General features: G+C 34.9%; 2 protein-coding genes across 3 annotated transcripts in view; both read right to left on the minus strand.

Moving 5' to 3' along the window:
- Positions 1–21,618, minus strand: part of LOC126964679 (uridine-cytidine kinase) — a 32,715-nt gene that overhangs the window by 9,017 nt on the left and 2,080 nt on the right. The window contains exons 2-6 of one of the 2 annotated variants that reach the window (XM_050807942.1): positions 20,943–21,202; positions 18,813–18,952; positions 14,383–14,480; positions 11,934–11,982; positions 3,798–9,499 (exon numbers count right to left, since the gene is read on the minus strand). In XM_050807942.1, coding sequence (XP_050663899.1) covers positions 9,354–9,499; positions 11,934–11,982; positions 14,383–14,480; positions 18,813–18,952; positions 20,943–21,202 — 693 coding nt within the window. In that variant the 3' untranslated portion in view covers positions 3,798–9,353. Of the gene's footprint in view, positions 1–3,797; positions 9,500–11,933; positions 11,983–14,382; positions 14,481–18,812; positions 18,953–20,942; positions 21,203–21,618 lie in introns of those variants that run through there. The other variant, XM_050807944.1, reaches the window with a different exon arrangement.
- Positions 3,782–21,618, minus strand: part of LOC126964694 (40S ribosomal protein S23) — a 119,960-nt gene continuing 102,123 nt past the window's right edge. The window contains exon 5 of the mRNA XM_050807976.1: positions 3,782–3,791. The gene's annotated coding sequence lies outside the window, so the exon portion shown is untranslated. The remainder of the gene's footprint in view (positions 3,792–21,618) is intronic.

Consider the following 21,618-nt stretch of genomic DNA (forward strand, 5'->3'; position numbering starts at 1 on the left):
TCTGAAGCAAAACTCTGCCTACACATCTATTAGGTAGAGTTTTCGTTCAGTTGTTTCGACTGCGCTTTGAATACAACGCCACGCAATGAAAAAGTGTTCAGTGAAAGACTGTCCAAATAACTCCACATCCAAACAAACATGCAATTAACAAAATTGTGACATTCCTTCTCTTTCGCACAACAATCAAACTCTAATGAGCGTATACAAAAGACTTTAAACATTATTGCTACGAAATAAGGTGTTAATTTTAATGAATGTTTTAATGTGTAAGTTAATGTAGACGTATATACGACGCCGCTCGGACACGTTTGACGACCTTTTAAACGGCGATTGTGAGTCTAGTGTTTAAAGTACATCAATGGGATATTTTGAGTATTACTCAACTAGATATAGAGACTTCATTTTATGACTGGCTGATGATAATAAGTTCTTGTAATATAGTGAAAACCGCTGTTTTGGACAATGGTAAACTTCAGATGATCCAAAACACCCTTAAACCATATAACTTATATTATTATCATATTATAACTCTATTATCTATATGGTTCCAGATCTTAAAAAATCAATTTTTCTGTATTACTCTCGATAATTATCTCTTCACTGTTGTGTGGTCATGACCTGAAGTTACTAAATTGAACCACACCCATTCTCGAGGTGATGAGAAACATAAGAGAGGCCTTAATTTTTTTTTTAATTTATTAAATTTATCTGTAAATAAAATCGTAGCAAAGTTCATTGTACATTGAATATTCTTTAAAAGATAACTTGCTGAGTTTACAATTTTTGTCTGTGGTCAAACGAAAAATCTATTGAACTTTACATGAATACTAAATATAGATCGGGACAACATATAAGCTACATATTATCTCGATAGATGCAGATATTTAGCTCGTTATAGCGTCCAAGTGGATTATGTAACGGGCAGTAGCTATTATTAATAGATTATAGTTTTTTAAATATCTCAAAATAATAAAATTTTACTAAAAGTTACTAAACTACTTTTAAGTTAAACGGGCACCGCTGAAAATCAGTGCTGTGTCATAGCCACGGCCGTGTCACAGATAATCCTGAGTCGGTGACACATTTCCTGCACTGCACAGGAACTCTCCAATATTAAACCTATTACTATTTAAATACGTTCTTTTTTGGTTTGTTTTGTACTTTTATCTTTTTATATTAAGTATATCCTGTGAGTGTTTTGTGAAATAAATGTTTTTCTTTCATTCTTTCTATTGCAAACCATAAACTTAAAATTGTAAAAAGGGTAGTACTTAAGGGGACATTTATTTGAACACAATATACAAAATTGTACTTTTTGTAGTGGATTTTTGGAAGTTGTAATTTTTCATCAAAGATTCGGTTTGTAAAGGAAAATGCACACTGTCTTGCAAACATTTATATATTTAACTTAAGCGCTAAAATTACAAAATAATCCATTAAACTAGAACATTAACTTAAATAATAACATTTTGTGCATAGATACTTGCATGTATGAACACTGTTGTATCGACAGAACACTAATATGTATTTATAGCAAATTTATAAAATTAAAAAACCCCATGGTTTTGTTATCTATATAGAATATATTCATATTTCTTAAAAGCCTTTAAAGGTATTTTTTATGGAAACGAGCCTTTGGGTCCTGAGACCTTGAAATAAGGGACGAGACGAACAGGACGTTCAGCTGATGGTAATTGATAAACCCTGTCCATTACAATGAAATGCCATTCAAATATTCTGAGCGGCACTACAATTGCGCTCGTCACCTTGAGACATAAGATGTTAAGTCTCGTTTGCCCAGTAATTCACTAGGTACAGCGCCCTTCAGACCGTAACAATAACGTTAACATATCACTGTTTCACGGCAGAAATAGGCGCCGTTGTGGTACCCATAATCTAGACGGCATCCTGTGCAAAGGAGCCTCCTACTGGTAAAAAAACAACACCCGAGGAATCACAGGAACGTTTCCGGCCTTTTAGAAAAGTTTTAGCGCTGTTTTTGATTTTTGCTTGTTGCTTGTGCAAAAAGGTATGAAACGAGATGTCCAGATAATCTGGGGCATCAATGGCAATATAATCTGAATCGTATTCTATCTCAAAGGACCTCTAGCCCAGAAAATACCATTGCAACCTTTCCCATTTATATTTTGGAATGAAAGCAGAAAATACAAAATCTTTGCTCAACGGCTCAATTGTTTTTCTAAATTTTTTTGTAATCATGAGCTTTAGCATTCGGCTAAAAATAATAATATTGTGTCTTTCCAATTGTCCATCATAAAAATACTAGTTTGTTAGATATAAGATCAGTTTTATTTTTAAGTGATATCAGTCACTCCTGTGATTAAATTTGTACCAAAGTTTTTAACGATGCGGGCCTCCAACCCGCACCTATCGAGAGCGACAACCTGAGAGTTGAACAAGACATAATATCAAGATTTACGTTCGGTGTGTCACTCGGACTGTTGCTATGAGCGCTCAGACGGAAAAAGTCACGCATCGTTCATAAATTTTGGTACAAATTAAATTTGTATTGTTATAAGATGTAAAAAAGGATAACAATCTCTCTTTACTACATATAAGTTCTTGGGAAATCAAATAATATTTATACACACCTAACATACATGCAAGAATTCTACAGGCGAATAGAATGTTACACCGGTCGAATATTTCATTTCTTATAAAGTAAATTCACAGATACTTTATACGTCTAGATAGAGACTCTTGCTGCTAGATAACCGATGAAAACACTCCAGGTTTATTACTTTAGTGTGCGTGACAAGCTACGTCTTACACTCGCGATTTATACACTTTGTGTTAGTGTGCGTGCATTGCTTAAAATGGAGGTTATCAATTTTTTTTGAAGTTTTCACAGCTGTCACATTCTATCTATACGTATAAATTATCCGAGAGTAAAATAACACAAGGCTTTAATTACTTATGAATAATATGTAGTCAATTATAAAAAAAAACCTTCTAGAATACAAAGACCACTGGCATTTAAAACCTTCAGACAAGTGAAACAATAAAATAAAACAAACTTTATAGCATTGACGTAAAATAAACAACAAGAGTCACAAATACGCTCAAAAGTTGTCTGAAGCCAAACTCTGCCTACGCGTCTATGAGGCAGAGTTTTATACAATGACTTTGAACATTACTGCCACGTAATAAGGTGTTAATTTGAATTTTAATGTTATGTGTATAAGTGAATGTATTGCTGTCTCATTAATAAACGCAATGTAAAGGTACTCCAAGTTTAAAATTACTTCTCGCTGTCATGTTATTCTGTAGTAGCAAAGGTAAGATAAAGACTAGCGGCCTCACAAATAAACTTGGTATAAAGTAACTGATGATAAACAAAGAAAATGCAAAATGTTTACAAAATCGTTGACAACACTGTCAATACAATGATAATTCTGAAGTTTACCGAATGACAAGCTACCTTGCAAACAAACGCGGGAAACGTTATACGTCCGAACAAACCATTCGTAAGCAAAATGTCTATTTGTAAACATTTAACATATTCTTGGTTTATGCTTAGTTATAACTTTATGCCAATTTTATTTGTAAGGCCGAAAAAGTCTTAAACTTGGAATAACTTTACTTCGCAATTATTTATAGCATAGTTCTTTTTTTTATAATATTGACACACTTTTACACAAATTATCTTGCCCCAAATTAGGCATAGACTGTAGTATGGGTACAAGAAAACGATATATTTAATACAATATACTTACTTAAACATACATAACGTTAATGTATAGGTACGTAAAATAAACCACTCCGCGGCAGTTCCAACATATTTTGACGACTTTTAATACGCAACTGATCTAGCTATTTATAGCACGTCAATGATTTATAGTTATAATTTCATATAAAACATTTCGATTCTCTTATCCATTCTGGGGTGTGCCCCGACCTGTATAAATACCACTGGACAGGCTATTCCATATGATTGACAGCAAATTATTTGTGCCGATTTGAAGCGCCACTCGCGAGCGTCCAGAGAACTAATTTTGACGTATAATACAAATGGCTGCGAAGGAACGTACAATACTCCGAAGTATTTTTGCATTTTGTATTCATTTCGTTTCTGTTTCCGTGTTATTTATAGTTCAAGGATCAACGTAATAAAGAACACCTTTTTTTTTCTAAATAGTTTCCCACCATCTAGCGATGTTTGCTGAGGTTTTCATCACTAGTTTTAGTACCGCAGACTCTCGCTACATGGCCAATAGCGCCAAAATGGTGAAAATCAAACAGGCACAAAAGCACTTTGACAGCCGCTAGTCCAGTGGTATATATTAGTGGTCAGTGGGGGTGTGTCACAAGATAATCAGCGACCTGTCAATTATATCGCATAATACAAGATGGCGGCTTGTTATGTTAAAGTTATATGACACATTTGTAATGAATTCGTATTTGACACTGAAAGAAGCTCTTTATGTATTAGTACTAATTATTAACTGTCAAAATATTTGCTATAAAATATGTAATGTTTAGATAATTTATACGTCTCGATAGTCTCTAATTATATTAGTTTAGTGTGCGTGACAAGTTACGTATTACACTCGCGATTTGTATGACACTTTGTGTTAGTGTGCGTACATTGGTCAAAATAGATGTCAGTTCTAAACTGAATTTTATTCGATGTTTTTACAGCAGCTGTCATAGTCTATCTAGATGTATAAATGATATAAGATGTATTGTAATATTAAATGTAAGATTAACGAATTAAATCGCATTTATTTATATAAATAAAATGATAGATGTTTTCATTTGTGCGCGCATCACGAAAAAAGTACTGGATAGATTTCAATTAAGTCTTGTAAGTTAAGTTTCTTAGACACTGGCAATTATATTAAAAGTAACAACGGATTTTTATGGTTATTACATCATGGAGTGCAGTTTAGTCCAACTTGAGATATAGGATAGTGTTTATTTCGATTTAGGACCCATAATTATGTTTATTTCCAATATTTATTTTGTATACGCACGGTTTGACAGTTCCGCTGTGAAACAATTTGATTATAACAACAGGGAGCATATTTTACGCAATAAATCTTGATGTTATGAAATATTTTGACAAATTCATAAAAAAAAAAACAGTATTTTATTTATTACGTACAGAACAACGTCTTTCGGGTCAACTAGTAATATATAAAACAATTCAACATACGTCTTAACCAATTTTGAGGCAAAAAATTCACACCAATTTTTCTATCTGTATAGATGCGTCTCTAATATAAATTATAAGCAATAACAGGGTGCAAGAATACAGTCTCTACATGTATCAAGTACAGTAATCAATTTAAATAAAATGCAATTTATTTCATTAAAACCAGCCCTATAAATCAGTACAGTTCGTTGTCAAAACTAACACCAAACTTAATTCGAGGTTTTCTAAATACTATACACTTAGATTAAGGATTGGTCTCCGCTGTGCTCGAACTAGATACCGCCGGCGTAGTCGCAAAGTGGGGCAACTAATACTGGGGCGTGCTCGAGCCAATGTCGAACAATTTGTGACGTTGAAGAGCCATATGCTCAGTTAAACTTTGTAAAAATAATACTACAAGAAATAAGAAAGACACTGGGATCACATAACATCAGTAAGTATTTTGTATTTTATTAATTTCAATGTAAAATAACACGAAGCGTATGTTAGAAAAGTTGACAGATGTCAAGATGCCACGCACACAAGCGTCTAATAGTTGCCATAAAAAAGCTATTGTTCTTAGGTAGTGCGGTATCTAGTTGGAGCGCAGCGGAGACCAATCCTTAATTTAAGACTATACATAATTATATTGTTACAAATGTAATTGGAACGTTGTTTATGGGTTTTGGACATGATATCATCATTAATTCGTCATTCGAAAAGGTCATTTGTTTCATATTTCAAGAATGTATAAATATATTATAAATGCAGAATAAAATAAACATGAATATTATTAATACATGCTGTGGAAATAAATAAACGAAACGTAATTTAAAAGGCCTGTCATATACTTTATCGATCAATATAACGTTACTTTTCAAACATAGGTTAGTTATTTAGTTTTTATTATAGGCAGTTAGGAATTGGTGCAGGCTGACCTTAACATTAATTATATAAACATTCATTGTTAAATTTCCTATCTGGATTACAACTCTTAAAAAAAATTAAGTGAAAACAAAGAAAAACTTATGGTACCTACTTATATGGATTTTAATCAAACTTAATCAAAATAAGACAAAAGTTAAATGATACTATTATAATATTATTACAAACAACTTTACGAAATTATAATAAAAAATTATGATTTATAATTTTATGAAAATTAACAATTTAGTTAACAAACGCACCATAAAATCTTTAAAGTCGTTAATTGGCCTCAAATGTGCGTTAATTATGCGTTTGCTTTATGTGAACCCGGCCTTAGGCAACATATTAACGAATATCTTAAAGTATACTTCTCAATGGGGCAGTATTTTAGGTAGGGTAAATGTCTCCAGTTACGGAACCATACAGTCAATTTTAATTAAATACTATCCGCCGCGCTCATAGTCGTTCTTTCTCTTAGTGATAAAGAATACTTAACTAAGTAGTATCCATCTATCTACTAAGGAGAGATCTATCCTACAGTCGTCCTTTTTTGGTTACCTTAGTTAAGGAAACATTTAAGTAAGCATAAAGCGGAACTTTAACTATCGACAATATATCGATAAATTGTTTGCGATAACAGTAAAATTTATAATTATTTTCTTAGCACATAAATTTATTCATAAAGACTATTTTAGATATACAAATGATTTGAGTTTTCTATAGTGTTAATTCCGCCAATATTTGTCTTTAAACAATTCGACACGTGTTTCGCCTCTACACGAGGCATCCTCAGGACGTGTTGTCTCGCCAAAATCTGGCACGAGATCTAACTCAAATCATTTGTGTAATTATGGATTTCTGCAAAGTAACGCCTACTTCAATAAATTTACTATTTTAGATTTTTTTTAAGTTTTGTTTTCCAAATATATTGAGTTGGAAGCTCCAGGGAAGGAAAAGGAAACTCCATAATTGTCTGAAAACAACGAACAAAATAATCTGACTGGTTATTTTTTACTCTGACAATATTCGAAGTCCATTCATGTCATGTCAGTGTCTTCAACTGTGATTATCATTTCGTGTACTATCAAAAAGAAGAAAATGAATGTACTATCAATAAATTTTAAAACTGAAATGTATTTATTGTCTAATCACTAATTATTTGTTTAAATTAAATTATATTAATAATAATAATGTTGCATTTATTATTACAGAAATAGACACGTTAATCTCAAAATTTACATGTCAAAAGCCTTCCGTAACCATTTAAGAATAGGTCAGCGATACCTAAAGTTAAGTATTCCTTTGGCCAATACAGTAATCCTTAGACAATAGGAATGAACATTTTCGATGCTATATTTATATACTAAGTAGCTATTTAAGTATTCCTTAAACGACTTTGAGTACGGCGGTAAGATCATTATTAACATATATTAGATCATTAACATTTACAGATCCACACATGTGATAGTTAAATTTTATCATATTGCATGGTACGACTAAAAAATAAAAATAAGTACCTAATACAAGGCCTCATCACTGGTGGTGGAATATTATACATAAATGAAAAAAACTACAGAAAACTACCAGCTATTACATTTGAGTTCTTAACTAAAAGCACTCTGAACACCACTAAATGCCTTTTAAATACATACATAATTATGTACTTCATTTTTATTATGTTGGACAGAAATGTAGCATTGCTGCTTAGTTAAAAGAGCATAGCAAAATTCAGTGGAATCGAATTTGTTTTTATCCATCATTAATAATATTGTATCATTGGGTAATTAACATATTAATATATAGATATCTATACTTAATCGAGGAAAACAAATGATTTGAGTTTTCTTTAGTGTTAATTCCGCCAATATTTGTCTTTAAACAATTAGACACGTGTTTCGCCTCTACACGAGGCATCCTCAGGATGTGTTGTCTCGCCAAAATCTGGCACGAGTCACGTGTCCTGAGGATGTCTCGTGTAGCGGCGAAACACGTGTCGAATTGTTTAAAGACAAATATTGGCGGAATTAACACTAAAGAAAACTCAAATCATTTGTATAATTATGGATTTCCGCAAAGTAACGCCTACTTCAATAAATGTTCTTAATCGAGGAAGGTAGAAGAAATACAAGCGGAAGTTTATTTTATACAAGTACCTACGCCATCAGAATTTTGAATTTGCTTCGTACATTTCTGCATTGAAATACATTTAAGTCCTCGATATAATTGATAATTAAAAATTATAAGTAGGAATTTCATATTTTTATAAGTACAAAAGGAATATTTCCCTTACTTCTAAAATCATATAATTAATACACGTTTATTCTGGCTGTACGATAAGACTTCGTATAAACATTAGTCGTAAAATAACTAATTTAGCTAACTAGTTTTTTGTTTTTTGTAATATCTACGTAGAACAGATGTAATTTGTTTATAAATGTAACGCATATAAAATATGTTTTCACCAATATTTTAAAACCAAACCGACCCTTATATACAGTCAAAATAAACGTGTACTTATTAGAAAACAATGAGTCAGCAACAAACACGTGGACCTGTAAACTTGCTAAATGTAATTAATATTTATCTCCATTAAATCTACTTTCAAATTAATTATATTCCAAAATTAGCTATTAGCTCTGTGAAACGGTATAACTACCATAATATATTTGTAATTTTAAAAAACGTGTAATAACGGTACTTACAATTTGTAATAACGGTACATATAATTTGTAATTTTGTAAATTAGATTTATTGTGTATAGCTTTATCTTCTTTGAATTCCATTAATATATATTCAGCGCAACTAATTGCAATAATTAAAAGTGAATCGCGAAGTAATGCTCTGTTCAAACTGAGGCGAATAACACGCGAGACGAAAGTCGCTCGCGCCGATTGTGTCAGCTAACTTGTATGGACGTGTTCAAATTGACGCGAGTAGACGCTCAAGTTAAAGCGACAGAAGAGCGGGACGCCCGGCGGGATTGTTTGATCTCACAATGCATGACGTTTCTCCACTAAGAACCAAAAATGACACGCGGGAAGTCGCGTCAGTTTGAGAGACTAAGCGAGCGAGCGAATTGCACTAAAACGCGTCAATCGCTTCAGTTTGAACAGAGCTTAAAGGAATTCTAAGATAGTTAAGTTTTGCGTGTGCAGTATATGCCCACGATATTGAGATTATTTACTTTGAATTATAATACTACACCGTATTCGCGTAAGCTTCGGGCTTTCAGTTCTATCCACAAGTTTGACGCTGACACAATAAATACTCATCGACTAAGGGTGTCTTCGGAACTTCCCGACATCCGGCGCTCGTTCGGTTCATCTTCGGCGTGCCCGTTGCATCCGTTCACAATCTTTGGTCCCTTCTTATACATAATGTCCCAAATATGATGCACGATAAGATCAATAGCCACTGCAACAACGGAGAACGCGCTTAGTGAAGCAGCTACATGACAACATAGCCGCTGCAAGAAGTTGTGTCGCAACTGTACATTTCCATTGTTTAGAAGTCGGTATCTGGGCCGTTTACCCTAACGTCTACTGAATCTACATTACAATGACATTTTTATTTATAAAAGAGGAAAAATAAATATATGAATGGGTATTGTAATTTACAACCATAACCCTATCTAATATAGAGTCCTGACATGGAATAAAAATAAAACTAATCCTGCATAATGCCGACTTGAGAGTTACCATATGAAACAACTAAGTTGTGTTAGTAATATCTCTATAACGATAATTACTGTCTGACATTTTTTAAATCTGATTATCAATAATAAAGGTAAAAAATTAAAAGTAGCCCTCGATAATGGAAATGAACACGCAAAGAACGAAATGACGGAACACGCGCTTATTGCAGTGGCTATGAATACACTTGTAATACTTACCTTAAATATACATATTTCATAATAAACTCTTTTCTCTCTAATCCAGGCTTGCCGGTAACCGTTGGGTACTTATACACAAATAGTAACATATTTATAAACCCAAACAAACCGGTTGATATAATACTACAATAAAATACAGAGCATAACACCAAATAAATACTTACAAGAGGTATAAAAAGAGTTGGAACTGACCAAAGCTCTGTCTGGTTTTGCACGATTGAACAGATTGTAAAAGACAAACCGCTACATAGTAAGCTGAAGTAACGCAAGAAAACTAACACAAACATCAAATACACCATTTGCAGTGTAAGGCATAGAATACAATGTAAATATCTAAATGTTGTAGGTTATTAATGTCAATTCCGCTAAGATTTGTTAGTCTACATTCAGAATGCACCTAAAGCCCACCCACATGGCTCAAAGTTACCTGACCGAACGACCGGGTAAAGGTCGGAACTCATTACAGCGGCGTTGCGCAGCACGGTACAGCGCGGCACAGTGTCGAAATATTATAGCGTTATAACTAGAGCGTGGATGCGCGTCACGGCAAAATTTCCATTGAGTGAATATTTTGATGCGCAGACCCGAGACGCTCAGTGCGACACATCAATCGGCGCATCGCTTCAGTATGCGTACTGTTAATTATTGTTAAGTTCATAGAATTTTGTCTTCGACATTCTGAAGTAAGTGTCAAATCGTGCAGAGTCATTAACTTCTTAATCTTAGCGAGAAAACAAATAGTGATATTTGCCTTCTTGATAACGTGATCTTGATATGTCAGCAATCAATTTTTCTTATTTTTTTTCTCTTCCATAATTCGTTCTTCTGCACGAAACAAAGAAATAACGATCAATTCCTTGTCACTATCGCTTATCTTGTAACGTTGCTCGGACGCGAACTGATATAGAAATGACGCGAGCTGCCGCTTACTGCAGTAATAAACGTTTCAGCGCCGCTCTAATGCGGTCCGGCCTTAAATCGGCAACGTAACATTCTGCTTAAATAAATTCGACACGTGTTTCGCCTGCACGTAGGGTTGCCAACTTTTTTTGCAAGAAATAAAGTATATTCAGGTCTGTGAAGAATATTAAACAGTATTTTAGAAAAATAAACAGTATTTTATTTATTTATTGTTTTAAATACATATTTTTTAAACTTCTCGCACTACTTACTAATTTAATCTTGTTTTAAAACTTCATACGCCTCACCACAATTATAACTAAAATTAAAATAAATGAGGTAATTCACGGTCCACGTAAAAAAAGGTTATATGTCCTGAGAATGAGAACGAGAACGCATACACTCGCATGTCTGTCACTGATAGTCTTGAATATTTGACATTGACAGATTCGTTTAGAAACTCGGTGTGATTTGTTTGTGGCTTCGCTCACGCTGTGCAGCAGTGAACGCCCTCTGACCAAATAAAACAAAGTGTGAGCGAGTAAGTATAACACATAATGTGTTTGCATGCTGAAAACAGTATTATGTATACTTTATTTTTGTTCAACAGTAAAAAGTATAATTCTGTGAAAAACAGTATAATACTGTTGAAAACAGTATAGTTGGCAACCCTACCTGCACGAGGCATTCTCAAGACATGTTCACACGCCAAACTCTGGAACGAGGATCAGTTCTCTCGTTCAGAGTTCGGTGGACGACGCTTATAACCCCTAACTAAACGGCTACACGGCTTAGCCACTTAGGCAATATTTAATTATTAATTTTTACTTTATTTATTTTTTAATTTAAATACGTTGTATTGGGTTTATACCTTTGAATAAAGACTATTATTATTATTAGCCATGCGGTTGGGCTTTACGTAAGTACATACTGCATGTACACTAACAAATCTTAGCGGAGAAAACACTTAAGATAACTCATAATAGTTAGATAACTATCTATGGGTTTCCGAACAGAAATAAGAATTTAAAAAGATAATAAAGATGTTTTTCTTACCTATATTGTCTGCTCCGCGCGGGATTATCACGTCAGCAAACTTCTTGGTCTGGAAATATTTTTTTTGAAAATCAGTTTTATTCTGTGAGCTGCAGGCGAACAACACAATGAATGAATGATTCAAAAACGTCGCATACAATATGTCTTCTACGAATTGGTAATTTTAAATAAAACAGCCAAATTAAGTTTTCGAGTTACCGCTTATATGGGCGGCAAATGTATAGTATATATACATACTTATCTGTGGCGAGTGGTTTTATTAGTACTTCAAGGAAAGGCAAAGGTACACACTTACAGCCAACGCGAGTAATGTGAAATATAATCTTGGCAAATTATAAAAAAAAATGTTTTTTCTTAAGTTGACATTAAAATGTTTCGTCTAATGATTTAAACATGGAAATATTATGTTTATACTACGTAGTACCTAATAGTTCTATGAAAAATATCTATACGTTGCTTCCGCCCATAGACTGCTTCCAGCCCATACCATAGCTTCTAGACATCCATAGTGTCTGGAATCTGGATCATGTATTAGTAAAAACCACCCTCACTTGTACAACATTATTTTTATAAAAATGGTTTGAGAGACCATTACAGACAGAGTGATGTTGTCTATCGATCTCAGATGTCACATTAACAAAAACACATCAAAACATAAAGCAACAAAAATGGACTAACATGATATCTCATCAGACCTAAAACAAGTCAAGACCTTGCGCCAGTCCCGACATCAAATGACTCGAACGAGTCTGCTGCAATGCTAGTATATAAGCTTACAAAAATTATAGATAAACATTCTTGCACGGTCACTTTAGAACCACGTAGAAAGAAGCCTATTAACAATGAATAACCCCTGGCCGTTGGATCACAAACTTTAAATCCAAATCAAACACCAGTAATAAATTATTATCCAATGCCCCTTACACCCCGCAGTTGATTCTATGAATTATTACTTCGCGAATATAGGAAAATACATGGCTATTTCAATAATTCAGTCAATATACCCAACATGCCCTCGGATAGAAACGTTGTCTTCTTCTTCATAGCTTGGCGTTTTGGAAACTGACCCTAGTGAAGTTTACAGAATAATCAATTCGGTTTTAGAAAAACACGATCTACTACCGACGCAGTCTTTGAGCTGACAAACACTGTGGTAGTGAATTTCGACGCAGGATAAAAATGTTTTACAATTTTCTTAGATTATGCCAAAGCATTCGACACGGTTTCAACTGAGCTTTTAGCTCGAACAGCTAGGAGTACGTGGTCACTCGTTAGAATTATTTAAAGGGGAGAACTCAGTGTGTTCGTATTGAAGAAATCACGAGTAGCCTCGTGATGTTATCGATGGCGTTCCTCAAGGAAGTGTAATTGGCCCAACTCTCTTCTTAGTTTACATCAACCAGTTATGTAATATGTCAGTATACAATGGCCGCATAATTGCATTCGCCAACGATACGCCTTGCGTGTTCTGGGGAGAGAGTTGGGACGAAGCCTTTGTAAATGCTCAAATTGGTGTTAACAAAATTTCTAACTGGCTTCAAGCCAATCTCCTTAGCTTAAATACTAATAAAGCTAGCTACATGATTTTCTCAATTAAAAAAACTTCCAACCGTCAATAGATGGTTTTAATATTATAGCTCATTCTTGTTCAATTAATAAAATAACTGCGACAGTAAAATATGCAGGTGTCATGTTGGATAGTAAATTAACTTTTGAACCACATAATCTTTTAACTACACGAATAATTGTCGAACCATTCCATTCGTTTTCCAAATTGTTTCACGTTTAGCATATTCGCTTTCATCAAACCTATATATATTTATGTGCAACACTCAGCTAAGCTGGTAAGCCCGTTGTAATATGTATACATTCCAAACAGATCAAAAAATATGTGGGTTCTTATGCATGCACCAACATAATAATACATCTTTGGCAATGCAAACTAATAATAAACTCCAAAAACTTTAAATATAAATGGTTGGATGAATTCCTCATCTAGAAGTGTCGCGATAACGGCAGAATTCTCCTTATCGCGACAATATGGCTGCCGCATAAAAAGTTAAAACTAATTTGAATACAAACCTCTATCTCTAACGTCCAACGGTACCAACCACACCTACCGGGTAGGTACTACTAATTTAAGTATTATTATGTAATTCATAATAATTATGTATAGACAGTGCCACTACTAAATATATGTCTTGAATATAGATTGACCACTTGACTTGAAAAATCAAGTAATAAAATGCCGCTCATGTTTTTCGCAAAGGCGCCGCGCCGTAAGAAGTATGACTTCAAAACATTCAAACATCCAAAGGAACGACCCCAAGACCTTTTTGCTTGCAAGACTTGTGATCATCTGCTGATGCAATGATCACCCAAATAATCTATTTCAACTGGTACCATAAAGTTAAACAGTTATGGAAAAGATATGTATAGTACTACTCACCGGTAGGCAGAACTCCTCGAAGGCAGGCTTCACAAAGTTCATGTACTGATTGAGGACCTGCTCCAGATCACGTCCCCGCTCCATTATATCACGCGGAACTGTAACAATCAGGGCGTGCATTGGTTTTCTAGCAAGGTAGGCACTGTTGATCTCACTAATTGTAGTTGCGCTTTATTCCGACAGTACGACATAAGTTGTATGAAACACTGCTTGCTTCGTGTATGCAATCTTTGGACTGCCTACCGTAGGTAGTAAATTAACTTTAACACTAGTGCTATATTTATTTAGGTTCATAATGCCTAATCGCCTATATGATATGCACTATTATTATCATCATCTATACAAGTTCGTCCTATACAAAATGTTAACGCACTATCTAAATATCGTTGTCCATCCCCTCTCTCTCTTCCCCACTTCCTTCGGAGCTTCACGGTCAGCGCACGCGCTTGATACTAAGTGAACCCGTTCCGCTCTCAAATTATCGCGCCGCGAAACGAATTGTGAAAAGGAGAAAAACCGCTTGAACCAGTTGGACTACAAACAGGGACCGGATTAACTGTGGCCAGCGACGCAGCTTCATCAGGTTAATTTCCTAGTCCTACGCAGTCCACTCCGCAAGATCCGCTGAACTGCGGCTGTATTGCTCAATTGTCTTCACACAATTTTTTTATGTAATAGGAGGACAAACGAGCGTACGGGTCACCTGGTGTTAAGTGATCAACGCCGCCCACATTCTCTTGAAACACCATAGGAATCACAGGAGTGTTGCTGGCCTCAAACTCTATACTAGTAATTGCGGTTTAATGGCGGACAGTCCCGCCATTTCGGGGAAACATTAGCGTGGTCATTGTAGACATTTATTTTTAGAGGGCGGCTTATACTTGGGATTACAGTAGTGTAATCAAAAACAAATTTTTCGTCAACAATTTCGCACTTCTATGTGTCGTGAGCCGATCACAGAAAAAACATGAACACTGGTGAATTATTTAAAAAAGACCTACTGTTTAGGAGACTTATCGGGTGTTTAATTTTCCGTTACGATAAGAACTTAATTACAGGCATATGAGACATTCCATCAGAATTTTCACCGGTGGGAGGATTCTTTGCGCAAGTGAAGGAGCGTTGTCAGTCCTTTTATAGGTTTTTTGAAGGTAGGTAAATAAAAATATGTCGTATCGTCCTACAAACACTGCGCTCATTCCACAGTTTGGCCGAAATTTATCGGTGAGAGGCTTAATTGCATAGGATGCCGGCTAACTTTTTCCTAGCCCCACGTTGGGCGCCATTTGTCACGTCTATTTAAAGATCATATGTTTTAAAAAGACGAGCGCAATTCAGAAGCCGTTCAGAATTTTGGGTGTATACGGAATTCTGAGCGGCACCGCAATGGGCAGCGCGTATCACCTACCATTAAGTGGACGTCTTGTTCATCTCCGTCACTAATTTTTTTTTTAAATTATTACAGGCACAAGACACAATCCATCTGCAATATAAGGGCTCATGTTCACGTTTTTTAACGCGTATTAGCTACCGGTGAGAATCCCTGCAACCTTCTATACAGCATGGCCTACAATGACGACGGGAAATGGGGGAAAATGAACACGGATTAACCAAATATAAATTAAAGTAAATAATAATATAATAAAAATGTTTTTTTTTTGAATTTTCAAAGAAACTATTTTTAATAAACAAAATTTTAATCATCCTTATGTGGGCGCTACTCACCCATGAGTTCTGCGCGGCGTGGGACAAGTAGGCGTCAGTGCATACGATAGCGCGCCACTACTCGAATATTTACTCGTTGTTGTTAAAATAAAAACTCCTTCTGATCTCGTTCCGTAACAAGAGTGCCACAAAAATATTTATAGTTTTCAAACTATAACAACGGGTATCCTTGACTCATGTGATAACGAGTCACAGCCCTTTTAACAACAAGCAATATTGGTTTCATCGACAGTCCCCTGTGCAGGGCTTGCATGGAGGCAGAAGAGACGGCCGCACACATCATTCTAGAGTGTAAAAGTGTGCCCACATATCGGGCCTAACACCTGGGCTCACCGAGGACCGTCCCTGATGTCATGGGTGATATGAGAAGTTTGATAAACTACCTTGAGGAGTTGTGATGGTAAGATTAGCCATTCACCCCAACCATGAAAAATAGGCACGTTGTAGTCGTCGAACTGCGGAAGGTCGCCTGTGATTGCCTATAATCATATTAGCTATAATGATATCCTGAGAGTTTCAATCGAAAAATAGAAAACGATTGACGGCAACAATTAAGAGATAAGAAAAGATTAAATCTTAAAGATGAATATGGCTTAGAAACTTGCTGATGAAGATAAAAACTTAAAAAACAAGTCGAAAGTTAGAAACAAACTTTATACCAAACTAGCTGCTGTGCCTAAGCACATGATATCTCATTAGGCGTTATCCGATTTTTTAATATTAGTATTAAAAAATCGGATAACGCCCGATTAAAATTTTCAAAAAAATAATAATATGTTCTTCATTTCAAGATGTATCTAAGAGTTATACAAAAACAGCCCACACGTGATTATAGTGAGGACACAATGTAACAATGAATCAAAATATTATCATAAACATTTCGTAGCCAAATACAATATTTTGATGTCATATGTATACTAACTAATACGTAACTTTTGCAAACATAAATGTATGTATTTAACTATTAGATCTACTCAACAGATATGGAATTCATTTATATCAAAGAAAATACACTTATGTATGTAAAAAAATATACATTTTACCATATCAATACCACACTATTAGAGCCTTAATTAGAAGAAATGGCATCATTGCCACTCCTAAAAATCAACATGTACACCTTCATTAAAATATTTATATTTATATAATTAAAAGCTCAAATCCTATAGGGCAATTCATATTCAAGCTTTTGTTTCATTTAAATAATCGCTTACTTTCGTAATAAGATTTTTCGTTTAAGGCTATTGCCAATCAATGATCTGTCGTGATTACTTAGCCTAGAAGTAGGCATTAACGGTTTATTTTTGTTTCTGATATTATTGTCTTTCATATATCTTGTTAAAATACTTTAATAATTTTTCTATGAATATAAAGGTATACTAAATTTTCTTATTATATATAAACATATTCTTATTATATTATTTTAAACTGAGTATCCCTTAGCACGAGGGGCGGAAGGAGGTGGGGAAGGAATGCAAGGGGGACTGCCCCCTCACCCCTGATACTACTCTCATTACAAGGTGCCGGCTAGATTATGGGTACCACAACGGCGCCTATTTATGCCGTGAAGCAGTAATGTTTAAGCATAACTGTGTTTCGGTCTGAAGTGCGCCGTAGCTAGTGAAATTACTGGGCAAATGAGACTCAACATCTTATGTCTCAAGGTGACGAGCGCAGTTGTAGTGCCGCTCAGAATTTTTGGGGTTTTTCAAGAATCCTGAGCGGCACTACATTGTAATGGGCAGGGCGCATCAATTACTATCTGCTGACGTCCTGCTCGTCTCGTCCCTTATTTTCATAAAAAAAAGTAATGGACCGTACGCGAGAACATAGTTATTTGTTCAACAAGTGAGCAAAGTTATTTTTTACTGCGAGTGCCGACTTTAAATCACGAATTTGTGAAGTAGTCTAGAATTGAATCACGAGCGTAGCGAGTGACTCTAATATAGACTACTAAGGTGTGAGTGAGTGAGTGATTTAAATGCACGAGACAAAAAAAATTTGCTCACGTGTGAAACATACAACTTTTCAACTCGAGTAGCGAGAAAAGTGGTACAGGTGTATAGTTAGAGAAACAATTAAGATAGTAAATGTTTGTGACAATGAGATAATACGCTAGGCTAAAATGAGTTTCGTAGCTCACCGGATCGCATTGTTTATTTTTTTTAACGCGGATTAATTCTCGGATGTATTGTCCCGTGGGGTTCGAAAATTAAATCACTTTGCCTCACGCTTCGTAGTTTTCACGTATCAATAGCGCCCTTTTCGTGCTGGAGAGGTGAAAAAAGTATTATAACCTAACCTCAAACAATAACTTTTTAAAGGGGGGAACCCCTTCCTAACTTGTAAATGGGGAGAAGGGAAAGGGTTATTTCGATATGGTAACTTTTCTAACCTAATCTAACCAATTTTAATACAAACCTAATTGGCGTTTGATTTTTTTTACGTTATTCCACTGTTTTCATTTACAATTAATTGACAGATTTTAGCATCCCGCCGTTATGCCAGCGCTTCTGTACCGTTTTCTTTATATGTTTTACCCGTTTTGCCTTTAGATTTTTTTTCGTTATTTTCTTGAAAACTGTGCATTACCTTGTAATAAGAATAGTAGAACTATAATCGTGGACCAAAGTTCTATCAACTCCATTTTTTTTACCTCCAAAATTCGCGCTAAGAGATTCGTCCAACCTTAGCAATCAACATACCTCTCCTGGCGAGCCTGGTGTCGGAGTCTGTGTCCACAAATAGCTTCATGTGGAAGAGATCCCTCACCTCGGGGAAGTAGAACACCAGTATGCCCTCGATAAGCACCACATCGGCCGGGTAGATGGTGTGGGAGCGGTCGCTACATCAAACGATTGTGTATCAAATAATGCAGTTTTTCACAAGGCAGACATATCGTCTCCTTAACACAGGATTGATACCACAGTGGATTATGCAGCCAAGCAGTAGCGTGTAAGCGCTCAGTATTACGATTTTAATGAGGCGAGCGAAATTTGTGGGCTATTAAGACTTAAAAATATGATATGTCTCACCGTAAGCAAAGAATATACCTATAATAGTACAAGTACAGAAGTCTCCCTCCGCATAATAATATTGACACACTTTTTACACAAATTATCTTGCCCCAAATTAAGCATATATAGCCTGTGTTATGGGTTACAAGACAACAATATATTAAATACAATAGATAAATATATATAAACATACATAAATACATTTAGACAACATGTCTCGGAAACAAACATCCATATTCATCATATAAAATATAAATGCTTGATTATGACACGTACCGGGATTCGAACGGTATTATCGGGATTAGTAGGTAGGATCGCAAACCACTCGGCTATACAGGTCGTCTAATAATCGCATAGTCAATTAAAGAAATAGCGACTTTTGCGATGATACAATAAGGTGTAATTCAGATCACACAGCGCGATTAAACTATATTTTTATTCACCTAGAAGTTGCCTCTCTTTCTATCGCGTGACTCTTACCTCTTGTGACGACATTAGGGTTGACTTCTTAACCTAAAACTGTAACCTAGTATAGTCATCTTATAAAAATAGCTCAGTTTTTTCTATAATGTAAATAGGTATGTAATCGTAAATTTAAAGCTTTAATATGCTTTGTTTTTTTATGTTTCTCCATTGATCCATGATCATTCGGATCGGTGAAGAATGTGACAACAAATCTTGCGTGTGTTTCTGCTCGCTCGTGAGTCTCTAATGGCTGGCCTACTGTGTAGAGGCCGCCGTAAGGAGGGCAGTGATGCTCAGAATTGAGGCATTATAGTGAGCGGGATGAATCATCTACCATTGTCTTGCTTGGTTCATCACTATGTTTCACCAGACAGCATACTAGGACTCACAGAGCACAAATCCAATGTGATTATTTTTATGTCAGTATTTTAATATTATAATGGCGTAATATGGTATTTTACTATGGGGTCATGCTGCTGACATTGATATAGTGTTTGCTCTGCAAAAGAGAGCTGTTCGTGCTATATATCAGCTTGGTTATAGACAGTCTTTTAAAGAAATAAATATTATGACTGTTCATTGTCAGTACATTTATGAAAATTTAATATACGTTCACAAAAATCGTCACCTTTTTTGCTCTTAATAGTGATTTTCATTTTTATAACACTAGAAATAAGGGATTGCTTGTAACTAATTCTAGTAGGCTTCATAAGATACATAATAGCTTTAAGGGGAAATGTATACACTTCTATAATAAAGTCCCAGCCACTGTTCAGGCATTATCTATAAATAAATTTAAATGTTTTATAAAAAAAATGGCTCTGTCATAAATCCTATTACTCCACTGCTGAATATCTAAATGATCGGACAGCCTGGGACTAGATTGTGATTATTTTATAGCGATAGAAATGACTGTACAATATTGTATATTTTTATTGAAAAGAGCGCAAAAAAGAATGCTGGGAGAGTTTCTTGCGCCGCTTCTTCTCTCTCAGAGAGTATCTAGTAGTTATTAGAAATGGCATGAAAAAGAATTCTAAAGGAATCAATTATGAGAAAAAAATGCCTTTTATGCCTTTCCTCAAGGGCTGCGTGAGTAGATTCATGATCCAGTAACATGCTATAAAAATTAAATAAAAAACATCTGCTGAATAGTTCAATATTTCTCGATGTTCATTTTTGATAATCCTATATTTACCTTTATATTTTAGGTTGGGCACAAATCACTAGATCAAGCTACACTACCCATAAGCTAAGTGAGTAACACTAAACCTATATCAAACATCAAAACCATGACCCTCAAGATCCGATATGCACTATTAATTATAATAAATAATAGTAATATTTCTGTACCTGATAGAATTTGTAATATAATTGTACTCAGGAACCTCAACTTTCTTGCCAGCAAGAATATCTTTGAGCACCGCAAGCAGCTTTTTGTCATCAAATGCATCCGGGTGGTCAAAGTTGAACTGCCCTCTCTCAGCGCGAAGTCGTTCTGATGGAGTGAGACTACGGTAGAATGAGTCCTGGCTGATGCAGACAACTCTTCGATCTGTTTGCTGTTTCTGTTGCTGACCCAGCTTCTCCATAATTTTTTGGCATACTGTTGACTATAAATAATTTGAGTTATTTTACACACTTTCAAAAACAAGTCAGTTTGCCTTATTTATGTCTCCTAGATGGAATATTATGGCCCTGTGCCGGGGATGACAATAAGATTACAATTTTCCATAAATATGTTCATATGTAAGTTTGTATCATACATACATACATGCTTGCAAATAGGTTCAAGTATCACAGGTTATTTATGGTGGTGATTGTTTTCATTTAATTAATTATAATTAATTGCATAAATACTTAATTGATTAAGCATTATTAAATGCTAAAATTTCCCATGTTAAAAAAGAAATTGTAGCTACATGAACTTTTGTCCCTATCTTAATATATATATTTCTTTGTGCATCTGTTGTAACTGAAATCCTCCTAAACAGCTGGACCGATTTTAATGAAACAGGTGGATTCGAGA

This window comes from Leptidea sinapis, chromosome 5, assembly GCF_905404315.1.
Source record: "Leptidea sinapis chromosome 5, ilLepSina1.1, whole genome shotgun sequence".
Classification (NCBI taxonomy): domain Eukaryota; kingdom Metazoa; phylum Arthropoda; class Insecta; order Lepidoptera; family Pieridae; genus Leptidea; species Leptidea sinapis.